Here is a 24,780-nt window from a genome sequence, read left to right as displayed (position 1 = left end):
GCAGTGATTTTAAATTGAAATTCCATCAGCTGACAGGGCAGGGTTGAAACCCATGTCACAAGAGCAACTTTTTCTCTGGTAAGTGAAAAATGAGCCAGTAGGCTGATTTAAATACACGCTTGCCAGATTTCCCCGGGGCCTGGGATTCACCAGCCGTGTGCCTGGGGGACCTCACCAACGTGGACCAGTCAAAATGGCACCTGGGAGGGGGGGGTGTAGGTGGGTCCTCCCAGGTCTTTGGAGACCTCTGAGAGGTCGGGTATGGGGCAGTGTGGCACCCTGGAACCTCTGACACCTGGGCGCTTTGGTACTGTCAGCCTGGCACATTTGCATTGCCACCCAGGCACCCTGGAAGTGCCATGTATGCCCAACTGGTGCTGAGAGACAGGCAGTGACAACATGCCCAGTGCCAGTTTGCCCATGCCAGGGGTCGATCCCAGGGGTGCCATGCCCATAAGAGGTGGGGTGCGGGTAGGGCTCGAGGACCCCAGAAGATTTAAGTTGGGTGAAGTGAGGGTGGAGTCCTCCTAAAGGTGCGTCCTCAACGGAGAATTCCACGCTAAGGCCAGAGAAGCAACGGTAGCATTGTGGAGAGCACAATCGCTTCACAGCTCCAGGGTCCTATGTTCAATTCCGGCCTGGGTTACTGTCTGTGTGGAGTCTGCACGTTCTCCCCGTGTGTGCGTGGGTTTCCTCCGGGTGCTCCGCTTTCCTCCCACAGTCCAAAGATGTGCAGGTTAGGTGGATTGGCCATGCTAAATTGCCCTTAGTGTCCAAAATTGCCCTTACTGTTGGGTGGGGTTACTGGGTTATGGGGATAGGGTGGAGGTGTTGACCTTGGGTAGGGTGCTCTTTCCAAGAGCAGGTGCAGACTCGATGGGCCGAATGGCCTCCTTCTGCACTGAAAATTCTATTAAAAATTCTATGAAAAACCAGCAAAGCGTCGTTAACTAGCAACCTGCTAAACGCGCCCAAAACCGGACACAGGATTATTTTTTGGTTTGAGGTATGGGGCGGGATTCTCCGTTAGCTGACGCTAAAATCAAGAAATGCTATCGGGCGGAGAATAGGTTCCTGCGCCAAAATCATGGAAGGTGCCAATTTGACGGCAAACCGCAATTCCCCGTCACCTCGAAAACGGCGTCAATGCGTTTCACTCCGCACATACTCTAGGCGCTGTTCACATATCATAGAACATAGAACAGTACAGCACAGAACAGGCCCTTCGGCCCTCAATGTTGTGCCGAGCCATGATCACCCTACTCAAACCCACGTATCCACCCTATACCCGTAACCCAACAATCCCCCCCTTAACCTTACTTTAATTAGGACACTACGGGCAATTTAGCATGGCCAATCCACCTAACCCGCACATCTTTGCACTGTAGGAGGAAACCGGAGCACCCGGAGGAAACCCACGCACACAGGGGGAGGACGTGCAGACTCCACACAGACAGTGACCCAGCCGGGAATCGAACCTGGGACCCTGGAGCTGTGAAGCATTTATGCTAACCACCATGCTACCCTGCTGCCCCTTGCTACCCTGCTGCCCCCCATGCTACCCTGCTGCCCCCCATGCTACCCTGCTGCCCCATTGGCAGACATGACCCGGTATTCTCCAGGTCCTCCGCAACTCACTGCCTTTGATGGGGCGAGTTCCCGGCGGCGTGGTTCACTTGTGCTCATAAAAATCGTGAAATGGGAGTGGCGGCTGATGAGGGAGACAAAAGTAGGGGGTACGGAAAGTGTCCAACATCGCCATAGTTTGTTGTCAATTGTGCCACTGGCCGGGGGGGGGGGGATTCTGCCAGGGCTGAGGGGAGTAGTGAGGGGTGGGCAGGAGGTGGGCTGTGAGGTTGGGGTGGACGAGCACAGCGCTCCATTGCCGAAGCCGGCGAGGCAGCCGTGCAGCTGCGCACACCGCTAACAGCCACTTTGAACGGGGTGCTTTGGGTCGTGTAGGTGTCTCCACAGGACGCCCTTTGGGTGCCCTCTGGCCCCAGACGACCCATCAGCACAATCAGTGCCATCCTTTTGGCTGGGGTAAGTGTGTGTGGGGAGTGTAATGTGTATGTGCGGCTGCAGCTTGTCAGCCTCCCGAGTGTTGATCACACCTGGCAAATCCCGCACTGCTTTTCATTGGAATGGATTGTGTTCCACGCGGCCCCATTGCTAGCTCCTTAATGGTAGTGGAATCAGTCCAGGTGTGCTGCTGGGTTTTCTGCAGTAAAAGTCCATGGATTCTCCTTTGGCGCCAACACTTCGGGCGGGATTCTCCGATTGCCGACGCCGAAATTGCATTTGCCGATTGGCCGGAGAATCCCTTTTGAAATCGGGGGTGGCGCCTGTTTAGGATGGCACGGCATGGGTGGCATGGGCCTGCGATCGGTGGGCACCGCGCACTATTTGTTCTTCTGCCGCCCCGCAGGATCAGTCTGTGGGGCGGCTGAGGGGCATGACGGCCCGCGCATGCGCAGTTTTAACGCGTCTGCGTGATGACGTCATCCGCGCATGCGCGGGTTGGAGCGCGTCAGCCGCCGTGACTCTTGGCGGGCGGAGTTAGCGATGTTCGCTAACTCCGCTTCGCCGTGATTCCCCGGGCCCCGATACTAGCCCCGCCCGGGGGGGGGAGAATCGGGTCCCGGGACGGAGCTCCGAGGCTGGCGTGAAACACGGCCAGTTTCACGCCAGCCTTCACGGCACGCCGGATTTGCGGAGAATCGCGCCCACGGTCCGGAGTCATAGCCGGGATTCTCCGACGCTGTGCCTCCTGCTTTCAGTGTTCGTGTGATCGCGGCCGTGAAAACGGCCGTAAACTCCGCAGTATTCGGCCCATTGGCCTGCGGAGAATCGCTGTTCGCCGTAAAAAACGGCGAGCAGCGATTCGTGTCGGGGGCGGCCGGAGGGGAGGTAGAATAGCAGGAGGCCGTGAAAATTGTCGGGAAGGCCATCCCGCTATTCTCCGACCCATCGTGGCAGCGGATAATCGCGCCCATAGTCTCAAAATCGGAGAATCCAGCCCTTAGTCTCAGAAACGGAGAATCCTGTCCATGTGTGAGGAGGAGTGTCCCATTGAAACATAAATGTTTTATTATGGTCCTTGCAAAGCAGAACATTCTCTCACTTATAGCTTGAGAAACGATATAGGAGATTTACTGGTGAAGGATGTAAGATGACCAAAACTGACAGTTTTGCCACTGAACCATAAATCATTTGCAAATCCAGCTGGTACTCGAATAATTAGGCAAACTGGTTGACCTTTACTTTGAATGTGATAAAATGCCAGAAATTTGCCTCCTGAACTTTAAGCAATGGCAGGGGGCTCTGAAATCATGGCCACAGGCAAATTGCAGTTTGGATTATTTTATTTTGTTTTTACAGCCATGGCTTAACATGTCCACCTGCAAGACAAGAGATGGTCTTGTGTCAGAGACCTGACCGTGATTTTGTGGGAAAGCCGACTCTCATGTATTTAAGAATTTGTTAACAGGAGGAATGTTACCTCTGCATTAATCATCCATGGATCAAAATGATAACGGCAAAACAAAAATGGGAATCATTCGGGAAGTACCCTACACAAAATAAAAAGGCAATGCTTTCCTTCAGCTCCAAAATAATCATTTCTGAGGATGCTATCTTAAATGCAGTCATTGCATTTATGCAGATTGCACAACATTGTTAGGTATTGATTCTTTCAGAATGGACTGGATTCTATGAGCCTCTGCTCTGAAATCGCGTTTGGCGCGGGGGGTGAAGAATGGGCGTCAACCCGAAATTTCGGACCGGCACCGCTCCCGCGATTCGCGTGCACGGTCTATGCAGTAGGGGGTAGGGGGCCATTGACAGAGTCCCACCCCGCGATTCACTGAGGGTAACTGGCCGAGTTCCCGACGGTGTGGTTCTAACCACGTTTTGCCTGTCGGGAACGACCGGTGGCGGCTGCGGACTCAGCCCGTGCCTGCTCTGTTGGGGGGGCAGGGGGATCCTTCACTGGGGGGAGGGGGGGGGGGGTGGGGGGGCGCCTCATGGATGGCCAGGCAAGCAATCGGGTGGCACTGATCACTGATCCCCGAGCGCGCGCAATCTCGGAGGGACCTACTTCGTTCATCATGGTCCGCAGATTGAGCCTGCCATGTCGCACAGGGCAGAAGCCGCCGTGCACATCCACGGACTCCCAACCAGAAGTGCAGGGGCCCGTATCCGCAGCCAGAGCTGCGAGGAGCCCTCCGGGACCCTGCCAGCCCCCTGCAGGTCGGAGAATCACTCTGTACTTTCTTAAGGAAAGTCCAGAATGAAACGCCAGCGTTTTGACACTGGCGTGGGGACATAGCCCCATTATTGGAGGATCTGCAGAGAAAATTCATTTTAAGCAGCTGCACAGAGCCATAATGAATAGGGACTGAAAGATTCTGTCTCACCTTCTGGCTGGATGTCAGTGTGCATCCTTCTTTCATCAGCCAATGGTTTCCTGTTTTCAGTTTCCCTGTCATCGCAGAGCGTTAAGAATTTCCCAACAAGGAATGAGGGAGAGTCCGGGATGAGCAACCCAGCCCGCCCTTTCTTGCCGCCCAATTGGCATCGGACCAGCATGAATAATAATGGACCAGGAACCTGTCCAGTGAACCATATGGAGGTCGGGAGAATGGATACAATAACTCGAAACTGAGGAGACATGTGCCAAACAAGTGGGGCAGCACGGTAGCACATTGGTTAGCACAGTTGCTTCACGTCTCCAGGGTCCCAGGTTTGATTCCTGGCTTGGTTCACTGTCTGTGTGGAGTCTGCATGTTCTCCCCGTGTCTGCGTGGGTTTCCTCCGGGGGCTCCGGTTTCCTCCCACAGTCCAAAGATGTGCAGGTTAGGTGGATTGGCCATTGTAAATTGCCAATTTTGTGTCCAAAAAGGTTAGGTTGGGTTACGGGGATAAAGGGGATGGGGGGAGCGTGGGGATAGGTAGAGTGCTCTATCCAAGGGCCGGTGAAGACCGATGGGCTGAATGGCCTCCTTCTGCACTGTAAATTCTATGATTGAAACAGTATCAAATTTAATTTATGAATACAGGTTCTCTGACAGCTCAATTAAGCGCCACGTTTCGGAAAGGTCCCAAGTTTGATCTCAGCATGGTGGGGGTAATTCGCAAACTCTAGCCTCTTGCATGTCTCCTCTTTCATTTGTCCCATTGACAGCTGTGTCCCTACATCCCCATCCTAAACACTTCCATATTTCTCACTCTCGTCACTTTTATGTCACCCCTTCAAATCTACCCCTTTGTCCAAGCTATTGTTCATCTGCCCTGATATGTCACTGGGTGTCAAGGTTTGTTTGATAATGCGCCTGAAGTAATTTGTAACATCTTGCCATATAAAAGGGCTACATAAATGCAGGTTGTTGTTGTTGAATTATATTTTGACATGTATCAGGGCCTGTACTCTTTGGAGTTTAGAAGAATGAGAGGTGACCTTATTGGGGCATAAAGGATTCTCAGGGGGTTTGACAGGGTAGATGCTGAGAGGTTGGTTCCCCTTGTGGGTGAGTCTAGGACCAGAAGCATAATCTCATTTAATCTAATTTAAGACAGAGTTGAGGAGTAATTTCTTCTCTCCTGAGGTAGTGAATCTGTTGAATTCTTTCCTGCAGAGGGCTGTAGAGGCTGGGTTGTTAAGTATGTTCAAGGCTGAGACAGAGAGATTTTTAATGGGGAAGGGAATCAAGGGTTATGGGGATAAGGCGGGGAAGGGGAGTTCAGGATTATCACATCAGATCAGTCATGACCTCATTGGATGGCAGAGCAAGACTCGATAGGCCGAAAGCCCTACTTCACTCCTGGGTCTTTTTCACCTTCGCATTTTCTTCAGAATGGGTGCAGGGGGAAGAGGAGATTGATGAAGAGGAAGGGAAAGAGGAAAGAAAAAAACATCATTATTTCCGTTTCCTCAAATATGCTGCTTGTTCTCTGCTCTACCTTCACAGAGCATAGCTGCTTGACCATTGCAGAAATGGTCGGGCAGCACGGTAGCACATTGGCTAGCACTATGGCTTCACAGCGCCAGGGTCCCGGGTTCGATTCCCGGCTTGGGTCACTGTCTGTGCGGAGTCTGCACGTTCTCCCCGTGTCTGCGTGCGTTTCCTCCGGGTGCTCCGGTTTCCTCCCACAAGTCCCCGAAAGACGTGCAGGTTAGGTAATTTGGACACTCTGAATTCTCCCTCAGTGTACCCAAACAGGCACCAGTGTGTGGCGACTAGGGGCTTATCACAGTAACTTCATTGCAGTGTCAATGTACTACTTGTGACAATAAAGATTATTATTATCAAAGGCTGGGGAATACAGTGTCGAGCATTATTTGGACCAGGCTCCTTTTTCAGGTTCAACTGACGAGGAGGCAACTGCACATTCCTTGGCTCTATTGAGGCCACTGCCGCATTTTCCTACGTCATGTTCACCGCTCCAGCGTCAATGTCCTTGTCACAACTCTGACCGTTTGTTCTCCTTCGCAGGATGTCTCCTGGTCGAAGCAGTACTCCTACGCACTGTTCAAGGCAATGAGTCACATGCTGTGCATCGGATACGGGAAGCAAGCCCCGGTCGGAATGTCTGACGTCTGGTTGACCATGCTGAGCATGATCGTCGGAGCGACCTGCTACGCCATGTTCATCGGCCACGCCACGGCCCTCATCCAGTCGTTGGACTCTTCTCGGCGACAGTATCAAGAGAAGGTAAGAGTCCGCCAGCACCACACCTCCACCCACATCTTAATCGATAAACTCATCTTGCAGGAGGCGCTGGACGTATCACTGGACAGCAGGGTCCTGCTGGGGAGACGGGCCACCTGAAACAGATGCCGTCCTGTTTATTCGAGAAAGATTCCTTATTCAGGAACCTGCAATATTGTGGTGAATAATAGATACCCGAGAGGGAATACAAGGCTGAAATCTAATCGAGGGTTCCATTCTTGTCATAAACTGTGAGAACACTTAGGTGTGTCACCTGAACTCGGAGATTGTATTGCTCTTTTTAAACTGCTCCAAGCTATTTGTGTCGAACACAACACTATTAATTCAATAGAAGCATGTTGCCGCTTAACTTTGGAAGAATTTATTTGTGTTGTGCACTGCTGATCGATGATGGCGCTGATCTGAAGGCTTAATGATTACAATGAAGTTTTGCTCAGGAATGTATTCAGTCAAGAACATGTGGAATTGATCCATACATGTTATTCATATGTGCTATGGCAGTTTGGTAGTACAGAAATTGAATATTGCTGAGAAAAAGAGACGTTGTCTTTTTCAAATGAGTGAAACCTTGGGGGACAGCCATTCGTTTCCCATGGCAATGTCTTAACCAATCAGAGCCGACCTGCCTGGTTTGAATTCGAACAAAAGCTTGGCAGTTAACTGTTTCCTGGTGCATTGTCCATGGCAACGCCTCAGCCAATCATTTCCATTTGCCAACCAATCAGTGCTATCTCTGCATGCAGTATAAATGAAGGGGGTGGTGGTGTGAAGCCGCATAGGAGGGAATAAGTATATGGGTATTAGAGTTTTGAACACAGTTTGAGTTGATAGAGAGCAATGGGAAGAGAGAACTGGGGCAATGGAATCTGGGCAGAACAAATGTTCTGGTCACCCTATTACAGGAAGGATATTGTTGAACTAGAAAGAGTGCAGAAGAGATTTACGAGGATGCCACCAGGACTTGATGGTCTGAGTTACTAGGAGAGGCTGGACAGGCTGGGACTTTTTTCCCTGGAGCGTAGGAGTCTTACGGGTGATCTTATAGAGGTCTATAAAATAATGAGGGGGATAGATAAGGTAGATAGTCGACATCTTTTCCCAAAGATGGAGGGGTCTAGAACTGGAGGGCATAGGTCTAAGATGAGAGGGGAGAGATACAAAAAAGACCAGAGGGGAGATGTTTTCACACAGAGGGTGGTGAGCATCTGGAACGGGCTGCCAGAGGCAGTGGTAGAGGCGGGTACAATTTGTTTTGTTTAAAAAAAGAGTTGGACAGTTACATGGGCAGGGTGGGTATAGAGGGATATGGGCCAAATGCGGGCAAGTGGGACCAGCTTAGTGATAGAAACTGGGCGGCATGGACAAGCTGGCCCGAAGGGCCTGTTTCCATGCTGTAAACATCTATGACTCTATCTATGTGTCAAAGACACTCAACGGTAAAGCAGGAAATTTAAGTTTTGGAAATGTTCTCCAAGCTCCTCCTTTATCTTGTTTGCATCCCAGTAAAATCATTGTGTGCTTGCTTTCAAGTGAGTCCTTCCTCATCCTCAATGTTCATGCGTAAACTTACTGTCCCTCCAAAGGTTGTTGACTAATGCTGGATCCAGACCCCACAGCCTTCCAGTAATTTACTCTAAGTTAGGGTTAGGGTTAGGGTTAGGGCTAGGGTTAACTTTCCTATGTGCATGGCTGGGCGCCAGGCTATTCAACGGAGATGTTTCATTCAGGGCTGACCTCATGCTCAGCCATCTTGGCCTGACATGTCACAGAGAATCTGGGGTTTAAAAAAAACCAACAATGAGATTCGTATCCTTTGACTGCAGCAGCTGCACTGTCGGAATCCTGCTTACCTTCTCTACTTTCGTTATTTATAATGATAATCAGCGGAACACAGCTGAACGTGAGCACTGCTGAGAGGACAACGCTGAGTCACGGGGGTTCGAGGAGGTTAAAGCAAATGCTTCCTTTGCGCTGTCAAGGGCTGTGGTCATTAACGTTTGAACAGTTTGACAAAGAGGCAGGGTTGCCGACCCCTGCCACATCTCAAACACCAGACGGCCGATGCTGAGATGTTACAGATGAGGCTCCATCGATGTTGTTGTCAAGATCCTCATCGTTGCTCACAGTTGGAGAGAGAGGGAGAGGCCTCCTTGATGAGGCCAAATTAAATAATTTCAACTCTTGCCCATAGTTTCCGATTTGTTTGAACAATAAAGTTAGGAAAAGAGAATAACGTAGCCTTAAATAGCGTTCCTAGTTCAGGTACTACTCAACTAGCAACTCACCAAGGCTCCTTTGGCAGCACCTTCCAAACCCTCTATCACTTGAAAGGGCACATGCATGGGAACAGCACTTCAATAAGGACACGGAAGGCCACACCGAGTAAACTAAAGAAACATTGTTTTTATTTACACACGATATTTACCCTGCCCAGTAGATCCCTACCGGGTTCCTCTCTGGACGATGCCCTACTGCCTGACCTTTTACACAGAGGTTAATAGACATCCCTCACCCCAAGCGGGGTGCCCGTACTCCGCAAGAACCTCGGAGAAGATAATAATTCCCACCCTGTAGGCTCTGTGCAGAGCTATTACAACCACCAGCTGCAAGTTCCCTTCCAAGCCACTCGCTACCCTGAGGAGGAACTATATCGCCGTTCCTTTACTGTCGCTGGGTCAAAGTACGGGTGCTCCTCCCTTTAACAATGCCATGGACTGTACTCATGACACAAGGACTGCAGCGGTTCAAGAAAGCGACTTACTACCATCCTCTCAAGGGCGATTAGAAATGGGCAACAAATGTTGGTGGCACGGTGGTCAGCACAGTTGCTTCACAGCTCCAGGGTTCCAGGTTCGATTCCCGGCTTGGGTCACTGTCTGTGCGGAGTCTGCACGTTCTCCCCGTGTCTGCGTGGGTTTCCTCCGGGTGCTGCGGTTTCCTCCCAGAGTCCAAAGATGTGGAGGTTAGGTGGATCGGCCATGATAAATTAGTGTCCAGAAATGTTAGGTGGGGTTACTGGGTTGCAGGGACAGGGTGGTGGTAGGGGGTGCTCTTTCCAAGGGCCAGGTCAGACTCAATGGGCCGAATGGCCTCCTTCTGCACTGTAAGTTCTTTGTCTAAATGTTGGCCCAACCCGTGTTTTGTAAGGGGAACGGAGAGTCCACACTGAGTAGGCCGAAACAAAAAGTAACTTTATTTTACAATTACTATTATACAGAGCTCCAGTAGTTCCCTACTGGGTCTCCACTAGTCGGCGCCTTACTGGCCGCCTCTATTTATAAAAAGCCAAGTATTGGTAAGGGTCCCCCGCTCCCTTATCGGGGGGGGGGGGGGGGGGGATCTCGTATTCTACAAACTCCGCAGGGTAGTTAATCATCCCTACCCTGTGAGGGTCATAACATCGTGACACCCACATCTCATTAAAGAATAAAAAGGTGCTGGAATTCAGGGGCATAGATCGATCTGCAAAGAATGAGAAAAGAAGAGGAGAAATGGGGAGAAGTTTGTAACTCAACCTGAAAAGGCGGTGTAAGCTGTTTCCATAATATTTTTAAAAAGGGAGATGGACAAGTTCTTGAGGATGGGGAACCTACAGGGTTATGGACAACAAGAAGGAATGTGGGACTGTGCATCGTGATTGTTTCAAAGAGCGAGTGCAAGCTTGATGGGCCAAATGCCCTCCTTCTGTGCCATTATTCTATGATTCTATCAAAGAACAATACAGCACAGGAAAAGGCCCTTCGGTCCTCCAAGCCTGTACAGGCCATGATCCTGTCATGTGAGAGTACCCTCAAGAAATGGGTGTTTAAGAAATGTACCTTTAAGAAATGGAGCTGCTCATGTTACTGGAGTGATGTCAGAGTGTGGGTGGAGCTGAGCTCTACTTCTGCTTTTTAGTTTTAATTTGAGAAAAAGCTTGGGTGTGTCTGTGTTTTTCAGTGAGCTGCATCTGAAGTAGAGCTGTACTGTTGATCTCTGCCATCCAAAGACTATGGGCGCGATTCTCCACCCCCCACGACGGGTCGGAGAATAGCGGGAGGGCCTTCCCGACATTTTTCCCGACCTCCCGCTATTCTCCCCGCCCACGGCCGCCCCCCGACACGAATCACTGCTCGCCATTTTTTACGGAGAGCAGCGATTCTCCCCTTGCCGATGGGCCGATTTCCCAGGCCTTTACGGCCGTTTTCACGAACGGCAACACACCTGCTCTCACCGTTCATGAAAACGGCCGCAAAGTGCCGTTCTGGGGAACCATGGCACCGATTGGCACGGCCGCACCACGGCCGTGCCAAGGGTGCCATGGGCCCGCGATCGGTGGGCACCGATCGCGGGCAGCGGGTCCGAACCCCACGCACTCTTTGTTCCTCCGCCGCCCCGCTGGATCAGTCCGTGGGGCGGCTGAGGGGCATAACGGCCCGCGCATGCGTTGGTTTCACGCATATGCGTGATGATGTCATCCGCGCATGCGTGGGTTGGAGCTGTCCAATCTGCGCATGCGCGGCTGATGTCATCATTTGCGTCAGCCGCCGTTAACTTTGGCGCGCGGGCTTAGCGGAATTCGCTAAACCCGCGATGCCGACGATCACGGGGCCCGAGGAGGGGGCGTGGAGGCTGCTGTGAAACACGGCCGGTTTCACGGCAGCCTTCACGACTCTCCGCATTTGCGGAGAATCGCGCCCTATCTCTTAATCATTTGGTGAATTCAGAAGAATTATAAATGTTTTCAGTAGTGACTGTAAACTCTGATGTACTTATGTTTAAAGGTTTGTTAAGTCTTCTTGGTGTTAAAAGGACAGCATACAGGTCTGTGGAAACATATGTACTGTACACATGCTTAATGTCTAACTTGGACGGTCCATCATGTCACTATAACAGTCTTGTTGTTTGTTTCTATGACGCAACAATTATTCTAGTTATACACTACTGAGCAGGTTGGTCTTATACTCACTGGAGTTTAAAAGAATGAGAGGTGATCTTATTGAAACATACAAGATTCGGAAAAGGCTTAATAGGATAGATGCCGTGAGCTTGTTTTCTCTCCGGGGGATAACTAGAACTGAGATGCTGAGTTTCAGAACAAGGCACCTCCTTTCTAAGATGGAAAGAAGAAGTCATTTCTTCTCCCAGTGGATCGGCAGTGTTTGCAATTCTCTCTCCCAGCCAGCAGTCGAGACTGGCTGAGACAGATTTTCGACCTGGAAGGAGGTTAAGAGCTATGGGGGCCGGCAGGACAATGCCGTTGGTCAAATCAGCCACAGGCTTGTTTGGAAGCAGAGGAGGCTCGAGAGGTTGAATGGTTCGGTGTTTCTACTATTGTTTATGTTTTCATTTGAATAGCGTCTCCCCCGTGCTAATGCTTGCAATGAGGAATGACACAAGTTGGTCATATGTTAGCCTGCTCAGATCCAAATCATACAAACAAGATTTCAAGCACCATCCATGTTGAATCTAGGACGTTATTCAGTGGCAATAGTCTGCAGGAATGGGCGAACTGTCTGGTTCAATTGCATTCAATGAGGGAGGTGGCATGCAGGTCAAGTGGAGCAGAAACGCGATTTAACGGGGAAAAACAGAGTCCTGTTTTGGGCGGGTTTCGGGGTTGGTTCAAGGCAACGCCGAGAACGGCCCCGCTATCAAACGGGACTCTGTTTTTTTTTAGGGCCTAATGCCCCACCAAGGCTGCACTTACCTTCATTTCCTGTATAGGAAAAGATTGGGGCAGCATTTAAAATGACGCCCTGATCTCCCGATCTCCTACCGCGGCCTCTGGAGCCCCGCCAATGCCCCAACTTACTTCATAGAACCCCTACAGTGCAGAAGGAGGCCAATTGGCCCATCGAGTCTGCACCGACCCTCCCCATCCCTCATCCCATCCCCGTCACCCCATCTAACCTTTGGAGGGTAAGGGGCAATTTATCATGGCCAATCAACCTAACCTGCACATCCTTGGGCTGTGGCGGGAAACCGGAGCACCCGGAGGTAACCCGCGTAGATACAGGGAGAACATGCAAACTCCACATGGACAGTCGCCTGAGGTTGGATTCGAATCCGGGTCCCTGCCGCTGTGAGGAAGCAGGGCTAACCACCGTGCCGCCATACCTGTTAGGAGGTCCTCCAGCACCACCCCACCTCAAAAGTACAGGGTACCCCTGGGCCCTATCCCTGGCACAGGCCACCTGCCATCCGGGCACCTTGGCACTGCCAGACTGGCACCCTGGCAGTCTGTTGGTGGGGTAGACTCTCTCACAGGAGGTTAGCCTCATCAACGCGAATCTCCTAATTGCCGTGTCATTAAAGATGCGGCGGGAGCATCATCGGAAGCTGCGCACCTCCTTGCTTACCCTCTGTTGCCAGTACACGCGTGAGTCATCACGAGTTGCTCACGGCTCACCCGCACACACTCCAGACATTTTAAGCTCACACTGCGAGGCCACACTTGGGGGGGGGGGGGGGGGGGGCAGCGATTCAGGACCATCTCCCCCCCCACCCCCCCCCCCCTCAAGAGCAGGAGTGGCCACTCGCGTCAGCCTCACCGCTGCCCAGTCAGAGATCCGGAAACTCCGGGACAGACTGGGGAATTCAACCTGGCATCATCTGACTTGACAGCTTAATGCACACAGCCGCTGAACCGCCTGTGGAGTCACATTGGCTTTATTGAGAACTATTCATCGTTTTAAATGGCTATTCTTCCAAAGGACAGCCGCTTTCACAAATAAACAGCAATTAAGCCACATTTTCGGTAATTTTCTCAGCTGGAGGAGCAATTTTGTCTGTTCGCCGGCATTATCGTTAATCCACATGAATTTTTGTCTGACGGATAATCTATTTCTCCTCTTCATTTATCCTCCACCATCTCTCTGTGCGATACTGATGCTGATAATAGATGTAATTCACCATTCTGAAAATACTGGAATCATCATGCATGACCCAACAGCCTTCGACTAATAGGGGCAAACTGAGGACTGGAGATTTTAACATGACCGAACCACTCGTTTTTTTTCAAATTGCAACCATCGTTTGATTTTACTCCTCTGCGTCTGTAATAATGAAATGAATGAAGATTGCCATAGTCCCCAAGAACCACAGGCTGCTTTCCCCTTTCGAGAGAGGGCCGACTGGTGGTGATTTAACCTGAGGGTCACCACACCTCAGGCGAGGGGCAAGATTGAGAAGGCGGGGCCTTAATGGGTAACCTCAGCCGGTACAGCGATTGAACCCGCGCTGTTCGCTCCGCATCACAAACCAGCCGACCAGCCAACTGGGCTAACCGACCCCCAAATCAGCAGATTTTTAAATAATCTTTATTAGCGTCACAAGTAGGCTTAAGTTAACACTGCAATGTAGTTACTGTGAAAAGCCCCTAGTCGCCACACTCCGGCGACTGTTCGGGTACACAGAGGGAGAATTTAGAATGTCCAATTCACGTCTTGCGGGACTTGTGGGAGGAAACCGGAGCGCCCGGAGGAAACCCACAGGGAGAACGTGCAGACTGCGCACAGACAGCGACTCAAGCCGGGAATCGAACCTGGGACCCTGGAGTTGTGAAGCAACAGTGCTACTGGATTTAAGGCGCTGCTGTTTCTGTTTAAACAAGGGATGAATTACGTGACAAATATGTTTGAATGCGAGGAAACCTACTTGCAGTACAAGGGTGGCGTATACAGGGCTATGGAACAAGAACTGGAAAGCAGGAACAAATTGGGGGGGCCTCTATTTTTGCAAGCACGTACATGATGGGCCAAATGGCCTCCTTCCGCACCGTGAATCATTTTGCATTTCTAACCGTTGCATTGCCACTGCTCTGTGAAGGGTGCATTGGCAACTTCATTCCGAGTGAATCGAGCGAAAGCCAAACTAAAGCGTGAAATCTGTCAGGCAGCTAACACTCTCATTGCCTGACTACAATATGGATGAAAGGATTCCCTGGTCTTCAGTCTCTGCATCTGTGAAAATCCAGCTTTGATACTTGTAGCATCTATATTCAGATGTCAAAAGCATTTGCTTTCTGAGTGGCTCCCTTGTTAGAAATCTCCATCAAATGATACTGCTGCCTTTGAAGGGAGGCAAAGTGGTTTTGTTACATTTAAAGTTGCAATATAACTTGGGACAGTATGACTTACATTGACACCAAACCAGCAGATCTAAAACCCACTCCAGGAAACAGAAATGTTTGATCATTGCAGTAACTCAGACATCATTTAATGCAGTACCTAGTCTATATTAGAACTCAACTTTCAATATTTCTAATGCTCGGAGGAAGAAAACCAGAAATTAGTCTCTGAGAGGTAACTAGCGATTTCCACTAAAACACTTATCAATCCCTTTGTCGCTTCTGTCCCACAGCGACCTTCATTTGTCATTCTCCCTGTCTCTCTTTCGCCTTGAGTTAAGCCCCCCAGGGTCCCACCCCTCCCTATCGCTTATTGAGCGTAAATCAGACAGCAAACTCCAGGAGTCAACATATGTGCAGCTACACATGGAAGTATACATTCTGAGTTAACATTGAATTATACTGTAGCTCAAAAATAGGCTCGGCATTTAGATAGACGCAACGGATTGAAGTTGGTGGAATCAACAAGCTACCCAGAAAAAGTTAAGGCTGATGCATTCAGGAATTTTTAACAACGTGATAAGGTATAATTACTGGCAAACAACCCTGAAAATTTCATTTTACAAGTGTGGAGGATCATTCCTTTGTGTGCTAATTCATGTGGGAGATTGTGAACGAATTTTCATGAACATGCTTTGTCTGTCTCTTTTATTTTCCCCTCATAATCCCATCTATCTTTTAAAATCTTAATTTCACTGATTTCCCCTTCCTAGTTTAAACATTGCATTTTCAGTGAGAATTTTCAACATGACTGGTCGCACAGCGAAGTTCCCGGCTCGCACATGCCACAGGTTCTCTGTAGGGGGCACCATGTTGGGTTAGACAGCTGATCAGGCTAAGCCTTTGCTCAAAATCCCACAGTAGTTAGTGGGAAAGCTGTCAGCGAAGTGAACCTCACTGCTGACCGCAAAGACCCGGCCAATAGTTTAGCCGAAAATGTTAAAAGCCGAACAGATCGATTTACAATTCAGCAGCGAGAGGCGAGAGGCTTGTGATAGAAAGGCAAAAGATGGATGGAAAAAAAGGAGTATCAGATTTGACCTTGAATCACGACTTGGATGGGAAACAAAGAGGATGGACTGAATTTGTGCTTTGCACACATGCAGCTGCCTGCTGCCAAAACAATTTCACTCATAAATGCTTACGTACAACACTGAGGCACTGTAACACTGTCATTTTTCAGACGGAAAGTTAAACCAAGATTCCATCTGTCCTCTTCCGCAACGTTGAGTCTACCACCAAGAAAGCACACCAGCACCTATACTTCCTCAGGAAACTTAGGAAATTCGGCATGTCCACATTGAATCTTATCAATTTTTACAGGTGCACCATAGAAAGCATCCTATTTGACTGTATCACAGCCTGGTATGGCAACTGCTCGGCCCATGACCGCAACAAACTTCAGAGAGTCGTGAACACAGCCCAGTCCATCACATGGACTGTCTCTGTCAGGGAGACAGAACCTGTCTCCCATCCATTGACTCCATCTACACGTCCTGCTGCCTGGGGAAAGCGGGCAGCATAATCGACGACCCCTCCCACCCGGCTTACTCATTCTTCCAACTTCTTCCATCGGGCAGGCGATACAGAAGTCGAGAACACGCACGAACAGACTCAAAAACAGCTTCTTCCCTGTTGTTACTAGACTCCTAAATGACCCTCTTTTGGACTACCTGATTATCACTACACCCCAGTATGCTTCACCCGATGCCGGTATTTATTTAGTTACATTGTAATAATAATATTGCTTACTGTCACAAGTAGGTTTCAATTAAGTTCGTGTGAAAAGCCCCTGGTCACCACATTCCTGTTTGGGGAGGCTGGTACGGGAATTGAACCCGCGCTGCTGGCATTGTTCTGCATTACAAGTCAGCCGTTTAGCCAACTGAGCATTGTGGACCTTGTGTTGCCCTATTATGTATTTTCTTTTTATTTTATTTTCTTTCATGTACTTAATAATCTGTTGAGTTGCTCGCAGAAAAATACTTTTCACTGTACCTCGGTACACGTGGCAATAAACCAATCCAATCCATCTGCTGGTAAAGGAAAGCTCATCCAAAAGTGCCCTCTCGGCCTCCTGGCCAACATTCTACCCTCAGCTAACATCGGCAAAAGCACAGATTATCCATCCCATTTGCTGTCTGTGTGCAAATCGACCGTCACAGTTCCCTGCCTCCTAATGAACACACTTCAGAAATAAAACATTGCCGATGAAACGCGAGGAGGTTAATATGACTGAATAAAAGTTTTTTTAAAATAGGGCATAAAACCTCAATGCACTGGAAGAAATCACATTGAATGCTCTCAGGCGGGTAGAAAAAGCAATCTTGTAAAACAGAATGAGTTTTCTTTTGTAATTTTCATAATTAACCTCACAAGTAAAACCAAAAAAAAAATGTTTCAGACCACAAAACAATCGGAGGGCAACAGGTGACAATTGCAAAGCAATTGTACCTCTCAAACATATCTTGGCACCTAAGCTTCGCTATGAATATGCAAAAGCCTCTTCCTTTGTGACTAAAAATGATCTGCGTTAAGAATAATCTTCTGTCTTCAATATAGTTTAAATATATCAAATATATATGAAAACCAGAAAGTACCTGTCTCTTTCTTTCAGGGAGTCCAAGAGTCACACAGCGTTGAAGGAGGCCATTCAGCCTATCTTGTCTGTGCAAGCACTTTGGAAGTGCTCTAAATTAGTCCCACTTCCCCACTCTCTATTTTAATGTACTCTTTCACGGGATGTGGGGCAGGCCTTCTTGCCAACTTGTTGAACCACTGCAGTCCACTTGATGGAGGTGCACCCACAGTGCCTTGAGAGAGGGATTTTAACTCAGTGACATTGAAGGAATGGAGTCGTATTTCCAAGTCAGGATGATGTGTGGCTTGGAGGGGCACCTGCAGGCGGTGGCGTTCCCATGCGTCTGCTGCCCTTGTCCTTCCGGGTGGCAGCGGTTGTGGGTTTGGAAGTCGCTGTCGAAGAAACCTTGCTGCAGTGCCTATGTAGGTGGCACACTCCGCTGCCCCTGCACTTCAGTGGTGGAGGGAGCGAATTTTGAAGCTTGAAAATGGGATGCCAATCAACCTTGTGCTGGATGGTGTCATGTTTCTTGAGTGTTGTTGGAGCTGCACTCATCCAGGGAGATGGAGGGTATTCCATTACACTTCTGACTTCTTGGTGGTGGATTGTGCTTGAGACTAGGAACATTTGAGTGGATATAGAAATCTGGAAACAAGTAAATGAGCAGGATACATAATGCGGCACATTTGGACTGAAGTGATGGTGGGCTTGGTGAGATTGCAGGGCCTGTAGTGAGACATGGTGGACAATATTGAGACCATCTACAACCAAAATAGAAAATAGCTTCTAATTTATTTTCCGACATAGAGCTTTGGTCCCACTCACAACTAAAAATAATTTATTAAACGGATCACTCTCACCAAACTTGCCAAATACTTTTTGTTGGAACTAATTTTCACCAGATGACTGTCGAGTTAAATCAAGTACAATAACTTTAAAAAATGACTTTGAATTTTTTTTTCAGATGAGTCTAGCTAGTCTTGTTCTTCACATGAGGTAATTGTAAAGTCGCCATCGTCTAATCTCCCCTGTGGTAGAGAGAGAGAGAGAGAGAGAGAGAGAGTTGACTGGTGGTGATTAAACCTGAGAGTTAGCACAACTCAGGCAAGGGGCAAGGATGGATAACCTCAGCCGGTACGGGAATTGAACCCACGCTGTTGGCGCCGCTCCACATCTCAAACCAGCCGTCCAGCCAACTGAGCTAACCGACCTCCGGTAAAATGCTACCGGGTTGACTCATGGTTTTGTTTTCTTTCGGTTTCCCTGTTTTGCTGCTTCTGGGGACTGCCTCCTCCATCAGTTCTGAAAAAGAGTAATATTTGACTCAAAACGTTGGCCGGGGATTTCTGGCCACCCCGCCAGCGAGCCATTGGCCGCCAGCGGGATCTTCAGGCCCCGCCAAATTCTACCGTCTTTTTTGTGGCTCACCCGCCCCGCCGAGAGGTTGGCTTCGGCGCGACCTGAATATCCAGCCGAAAAGAAGGGCTGGAAAATCGCTCTAACCCCCGCTCTCCTCTTCCCACGTACTCTGAGATATCTGCCGAGCATTTGCCGCATTTTCTGCCATTTCATCCGAACAAAAATGGCACAAGTTTGGTTTGCTGGGGCTACACACGACACAAATCGTCCTTCGTTACCGTGTAAGTATCAGCAGATCACCCGTGGCATTGCTCATGGCTTCCAGAGGTCACAGTGGAGCTACAATGCCACCTGGTGGGCTACGTCTGCTACTACAGAATCACCAAATCCTGTTTACATTGAGAATCCCGTCGATAAATAATCGCCTCGGGATTATCAATGTTAAATGTTAACATAAAAAGTGTGACCAAAAACAGTGACAACTGGTGGTGATATTTCGGGACAGAAAGAGTTTAACCTCATACGCAGGGATCAGGTGACCCACTTGGCTGATCTGTATTGGTGTGCCTCGGTCAGCAGCAAAGTAAAGCATAGCATTTTCTTCCCCAAAATCATATTGACACATTAATGTTAGATGCAGAAATGTGATTAGCCCACAGTGTAATCACCAGCCTTTGATGAGAAAGAGAAAGCATTGCCCAGTCTCATGTCACATGAGTCGTGCTGGTAAATGTGCATCCGCCATTGGCTCAGCGGGTAGCATTCTCACCTCCACTTTGGAGGTCATGGGTTCAAATCCTGTATCTGGACCCAGAGGATGCCATGTTTGAAAGAACAAACTAGGGCCTTGTCTGCCCTCTTCAGTGACTGTAAAATATCCTAGAATAGGGAGGCTATTCCTAACGTCTTGGCCAATATTAATCCCTCAGTTAACATCATAATTATCATCACATTGTTGCTTGTAGGCACTCGGAAAGCAGAGAAACACCACAGCCATTTGGGTAGAGGGAGGGCCTCATGGGGAATGTGCGGTCAAGACTGTACTTAGTCTTTTCTGCAGGAGTCTGCCTGCCGGAACTCCTCAGTGGAGGCCATCACAATCTCTTGGCCCCACCACCCCTCCCAACGCGACCCCCAAATCCCCCCACTGCACCTGCGCAGGGCACCCCCAGGCCTGATCCCCATCACGTGACAAATGTCAGCTTGGCACCATGGCAGTGCCCTGCCAGGTGGCACCAACAGTGCCACCATGCCCAGAGGGCAAACACCTGGAGGCCTCCAATCCCCTGAGAGACCCCCCCCAAGTGCCATTCCATCTGGTCCCATTTTGTGGAGACCAGCACTGAACGTTGCTCGCCCGAGGTACCCGAGGCAAGGGAGTTAGATCACACGCCTTGGTTAGATCGCGAGAACGCATTGTTGAGTGAGTCTCGCTCTCGCACTCTAATATGCAGATTTGCCAGAAAATAACCCCGCTCACAATGGGCAGGATTCACATCACGAAGTCTCGCGAGATCGCGTTAATCTCACGAGGCAGGGCAAGCCATGTAGATCCCGCAAGAGGGTTCTCCCGGCATCTACCGCACTGCTTTTCGGGCATGACACGGCCAGTCGACCTCGCCCCCCCTATTGTACAAAGGCAGATTTTCATCTGTTTCCATGGTTAGTAATTCCTGGAGCAGGTCACTGGTCTGCCGTCAGAGTCTTATAGCTTGAGAGGCAACACTCCACGTCAAACGTGGCTGCCCAGAAATCTCTTCTGCTCTTCTCCCACTCTTACCTCCAGCCATTGGCGCGTTTGGAAGGATTTTGCAGGTTGACTCACTCAACCTGTTTGGCCGTGCTATAAACCCACCTTCTTTGGCCGTCAAGTCCTGGGGAGGGACTCGAACCGAGGAACCTCTGGCTCAGAGGCAGGGATGCTAACCCCTCGCGCCGCTGTGGAAGTTTGCTGTGTGCTGTGTCCCTACATTATAACTGTGCCTCCACTTTGAAAGCACTGATGAACCATCAATCGAACGCGAGACGAGTTGCTGTACAAAAGTTAGGCTTTAATAAGCTAGAAGTTAGCCCTGCGGTCGACTACAGTAAATGGCCGACCGCCGGGCGTTCTAGGTATTTATACCTCGCTCTGAGGCGGGGTTAACTCAGCCTCTCGACCAATCGGGGAGCCGTCACATGACTGGTCTCAACCAATCGGTCGAGAGGCACATGACCGACCAGGGCCAATGGTAAGCCAGTGTTCTGCACCAATGGCAGACAGCTATGCAAATCATACCATCACAAGCACGTCATTGGCTGCAAAGGTCTTTGGATCGTCATGAAAGGCGCTCGATGTAAGCCTGTCTTCCTTTTGCATGTAACAAGCTCTGATTTGGATTTCATTGCCTGGAGGGCTGGCAGAAGCAGATTCAGTTGTAGCTTTCCAATGGAAGTTGGATCTCAACTTAAATAGGAAACATTTGTCAGAGCCAAGAGGCGAGAGCAGGAGAGTGGGACTAATTAGATAACTCTCTCTATTACAACCTCCATACCCTCAACACATTCCAAAGTGCGTGGTAGTCAATGAAGTGCTGTAACTGTTGTTTCGTCGATAAACGCTGCAGCCAATTGGCACACAGCTAGCTCCCACAGTTAGCAAGGGATAAATGGCCACCTGATCAATTCTGCTGGTGTTGATTAATGATTCTGGGTCGGGAACCCTTTTACTAAAACCGTTGTGAGATCCTGCACAGGCAGATAATTCCCCCGTTTGGCCTCTCGTCGGGGTAAGAGACAGCCCTCTTGTTGACCCTACTGCATTGAAATGTGGCCCAGCATTCTGTGCTCGAACCCTGGATCGGGAGTTTCAAAGCACTATACAGCCAAATAAATCATTTCTGAAGTATAGCCACTGGTGTAAACCTGGAAGCAAAGCAGCCAATTTGCGCACAGCATGCGCGCTACAAGCAACAGCACCCGTTCCTTCACTGTCGTTGGATCAAACTCCTGGAGCTCCTTCATTAATAGCGCTGTTGGTGTACACTTCAGGGAATGTAGCGGTTCAAGAAGGCAGCGCGCCATCACCTTCTCAAGGACAATTATCGATGGGCAATAAATGCTGGCCAAGCCAGCGAAGCCCACATCCCGCAAATTCATGGTGTTGATTGAGGGATAAATATTGCCTAATACACCCGCCATAACCCCCCCCCCCCCCCCCCCCCCCCCCCCCATCCCCCACCCCCCAGTCAACAAGGCTTTAGTTAATTTTGTTCCACAGCAATGTGGCACCTCTGGCAGCGCAGCACTCTCTCCAAGAACAAATGGCAATGAAAAGTACAGCACAGGAACAGGCCCTTCGGCCCTCCGAACCTGTGCCGACCATGCTACCGTCTAGCCTAAAACCTTTTACACTTCCGGGGTCCGTATCCATCTATTTCCATCCTACTCATGCCTTTGTCAAGGCGCCCCTTATACGTCACTATCATCCCTGCCTCCATCATCTCCTCCGGCAGTGAGTTCCAGGCACCCACTACCCTCTGTGTAAAAAAGTTACCTTTCACATCTCTAAACCTCGCCCCTCGCACCTTAAACCGATGTCCACTAGTAATTCACTCTTCCACCCTGGGAAAAAACTTATGACCATCCACTCTGTCTGTGCCCCTCATAATTTTGTCGACCTCGATCAGGTCGCCCCTCAACCTCCATCGTTCCAGTGAGAACAAACCGAGTTTATCCAACCTCTCCTCATAGCTGATACCCTCCATACCCATAGGATATTCCTCACACAGCCAGTGGAGTGTCGTGAGCGTTGTTCTTGTGGGCCCCTGTGTGCACAGCAAGATTCCACAAATAGCTTTCTAACACAGAGGAGAGCGTGCTACCACCATGCCAAGTTCGCACTAGTCCCTAAGGAGGAAGCATCTTTCTGAAAGACAAAAAGCTTAAAAACTGTACATTATCCCCATCACAATAAGGTCACACAGATTGCAAGGCTCGTTATTCCCTATGCACTGTGGAATAAGATTTCCCCTGCCTGTTGAATTGAGCAATATTTCAAATGCATTGGGGAAGAGTTTCTTTAATCACTTTTCACAATGAAATCATAAATGCAGGCATTGCGATATTATGAAAAGCACTGGCACTTTCATCGTGGCCTGTGCGTAGGTCAGATTCGAAGAGATCAATGTTGATGAATCTGCACATTACAGAACCTGGATCCTGGTGGTTGTACTTCTAAGGAATTCCTTTAGAGTTCTGTACCTCTGGGGGCTGTACTGGCTCAGTCATGGAGCATATTCAGGACTGAGATCACGAGGTTCTTAGGCACTAAGGGGATCAAAGCATATCCGGAGGGGGCTGCGATGTTCAGGGGACAGAATCAGCTGTATATTCAGCCAGCAACGTTTAAAATCCGCACTGCAGGAAATTATAGGCCAGTGAGCTTAACTTCGGTAGTAGGGAAGATGCTGGAATCTTTCATCAAGGAAGAAATAGCGAGGCATCTGGATAGAAATTGTCCCATTGGGCAGACACAGCATGGGTTCATAAAGGGCAGGTCGTGCCTAACTAATTTAGTGGAATTTTTTGAGGACATTACCAGTGCAGTAGATAACGGGGAGCCAATGGATGTGGTATATCTGGATTTCCAGAAAGCCTTTGACAAGGTGCCACACAAAAGGTTGCTGCATGAGATAAAGATGCATGGCATTAAGGGTAAAGTAGTAGCATGGATAGAGGATTGGTTAATTAATAGAAAACAAAGAGTGGGGATTAATGGGTGTTTCTCTGGTTGGCAATCAGTAGCTAGTGGTGTCCCTCAGGGATCCGTGTCTAGCATCCTAAGCCTGTAATCTAAGCTGACACTCTGAGGGAGTGCTGCGCTGTTGGAGGTGCTGTCTTTCTGATCAACCAGCAAACAGTCAGCTGGTTGTAAAAGGGTCCCATGGTACAGTTTTCCAAAAAGAGCTGAGGCATTCTCCCCATGCCTTGGCCATTCTATGGGATTTTCACAATAACTTCATTGCAATGTTAATGTAAGCCTACTTGTGACACTAATAAAGATTATTATTATTAATCTCTCATCAATATAATTTATAACGATCCCAGACCAGACACCAACAGTGGCTAAGATACTGGACCGAAACTCCAATATTTTATTTTAGTGAGACTGTGCGGAAAAAATATTTCACTCCAAGAGCGAATATTAAACTATTTAACATTCCCATACCAGTCTCCCTGAACAGGCGCCGGAATGTGGGGACTAGGGGCTTTACACAGTAACTTCATTAAAACCTACTCGTGACAATAAGCAATTTTTATTTCATTTCATTCATCTCTCCTGAAAATAGCTTACAGTTACCACTTAAACAATACTACTCAATACGGTAAATACAATACCCTTAATTACTGTCACTATTCCCAATTAAACAGCAAGGGAAAAATACAGCTCTTAATCCATTCTACATTCCAATGGCACGGATTGATACTTAATAATAATAATCGCTATTGTCACAAGTAGGCTTCAATGAAGTTACTGTGAAAAGCCTCTAGTCGCCACATTCCGGCGCCTGTTCGGGGAGGCCAGTACGGGAATCGAACCTGCGCTCCTGGCATTATTCTGCATTACAAGCTGTTTAGCCCACTGTGCTAAACCAGCCCCTCTTTCCAGAACAGATTTGGCTCCTGTCAGAACCCCTGCAGACTCTGGCTGGATGTTTTCAAAAAGCTGTTTGAACTGGTTTGTTTCAGCTTTCCCCTTGTCCTCAGACAAATCTGCTCTGCTTTAAATACTGTTACACTTTTAACTATCCTTCTGTGAGAGCAAAAGGCTGTTCTTGTGGTCTAAAAGGGTAGCCAGATTAGAACTCAACTCAAATTATTTTCTCAAAGCGTCTGACTACGTTAGCTCCACCCAGCAATGGCATCATACTCCCAAGCTGAAAACACATTGACTCCACATGGACACCTCAAGTCAAACAACATTGCATTAGCCCAGTCTGAAAACACATTTCTCTGGC

The 24,780-nt window shown here is 49.0% G+C and overlaps 1 protein-coding gene across 1 annotated transcript in view; it reads left to right on the top strand.

Annotated features, from left to right (window-relative positions):
* The window catches only part of hcn4 (hyperpolarization activated cyclic nucleotide-gated potassium channel 4), a 329,968-nt gene that overhangs the window by 199,352 nt on the left and 105,836 nt on the right, over positions 1 to 24,780 (top strand). Inside the window, exon 4 of the mRNA XM_038784491.1 lies at positions 6,495 to 6,713. Coding sequence (XP_038640419.1) covers positions 6,495 to 6,713 — 219 coding nt within the window. The remainder of the gene's footprint in view (positions 1 to 6,494; positions 6,714 to 24,780) is intronic.

Source organism: Scyliorhinus canicula, chromosome 24 (assembly GCF_902713615.1).
Source record: "Scyliorhinus canicula chromosome 24, sScyCan1.1, whole genome shotgun sequence".
In the NCBI taxonomy this organism is placed as follows: Eukaryota; Metazoa; Chordata; class Chondrichthyes; order Carcharhiniformes; family Scyliorhinidae; genus Scyliorhinus; species Scyliorhinus canicula.
The sequence above is the reverse complement of the archived record's forward strand: the minus strand, read 5'-3'. Positions and strand labels throughout refer to the sequence as shown.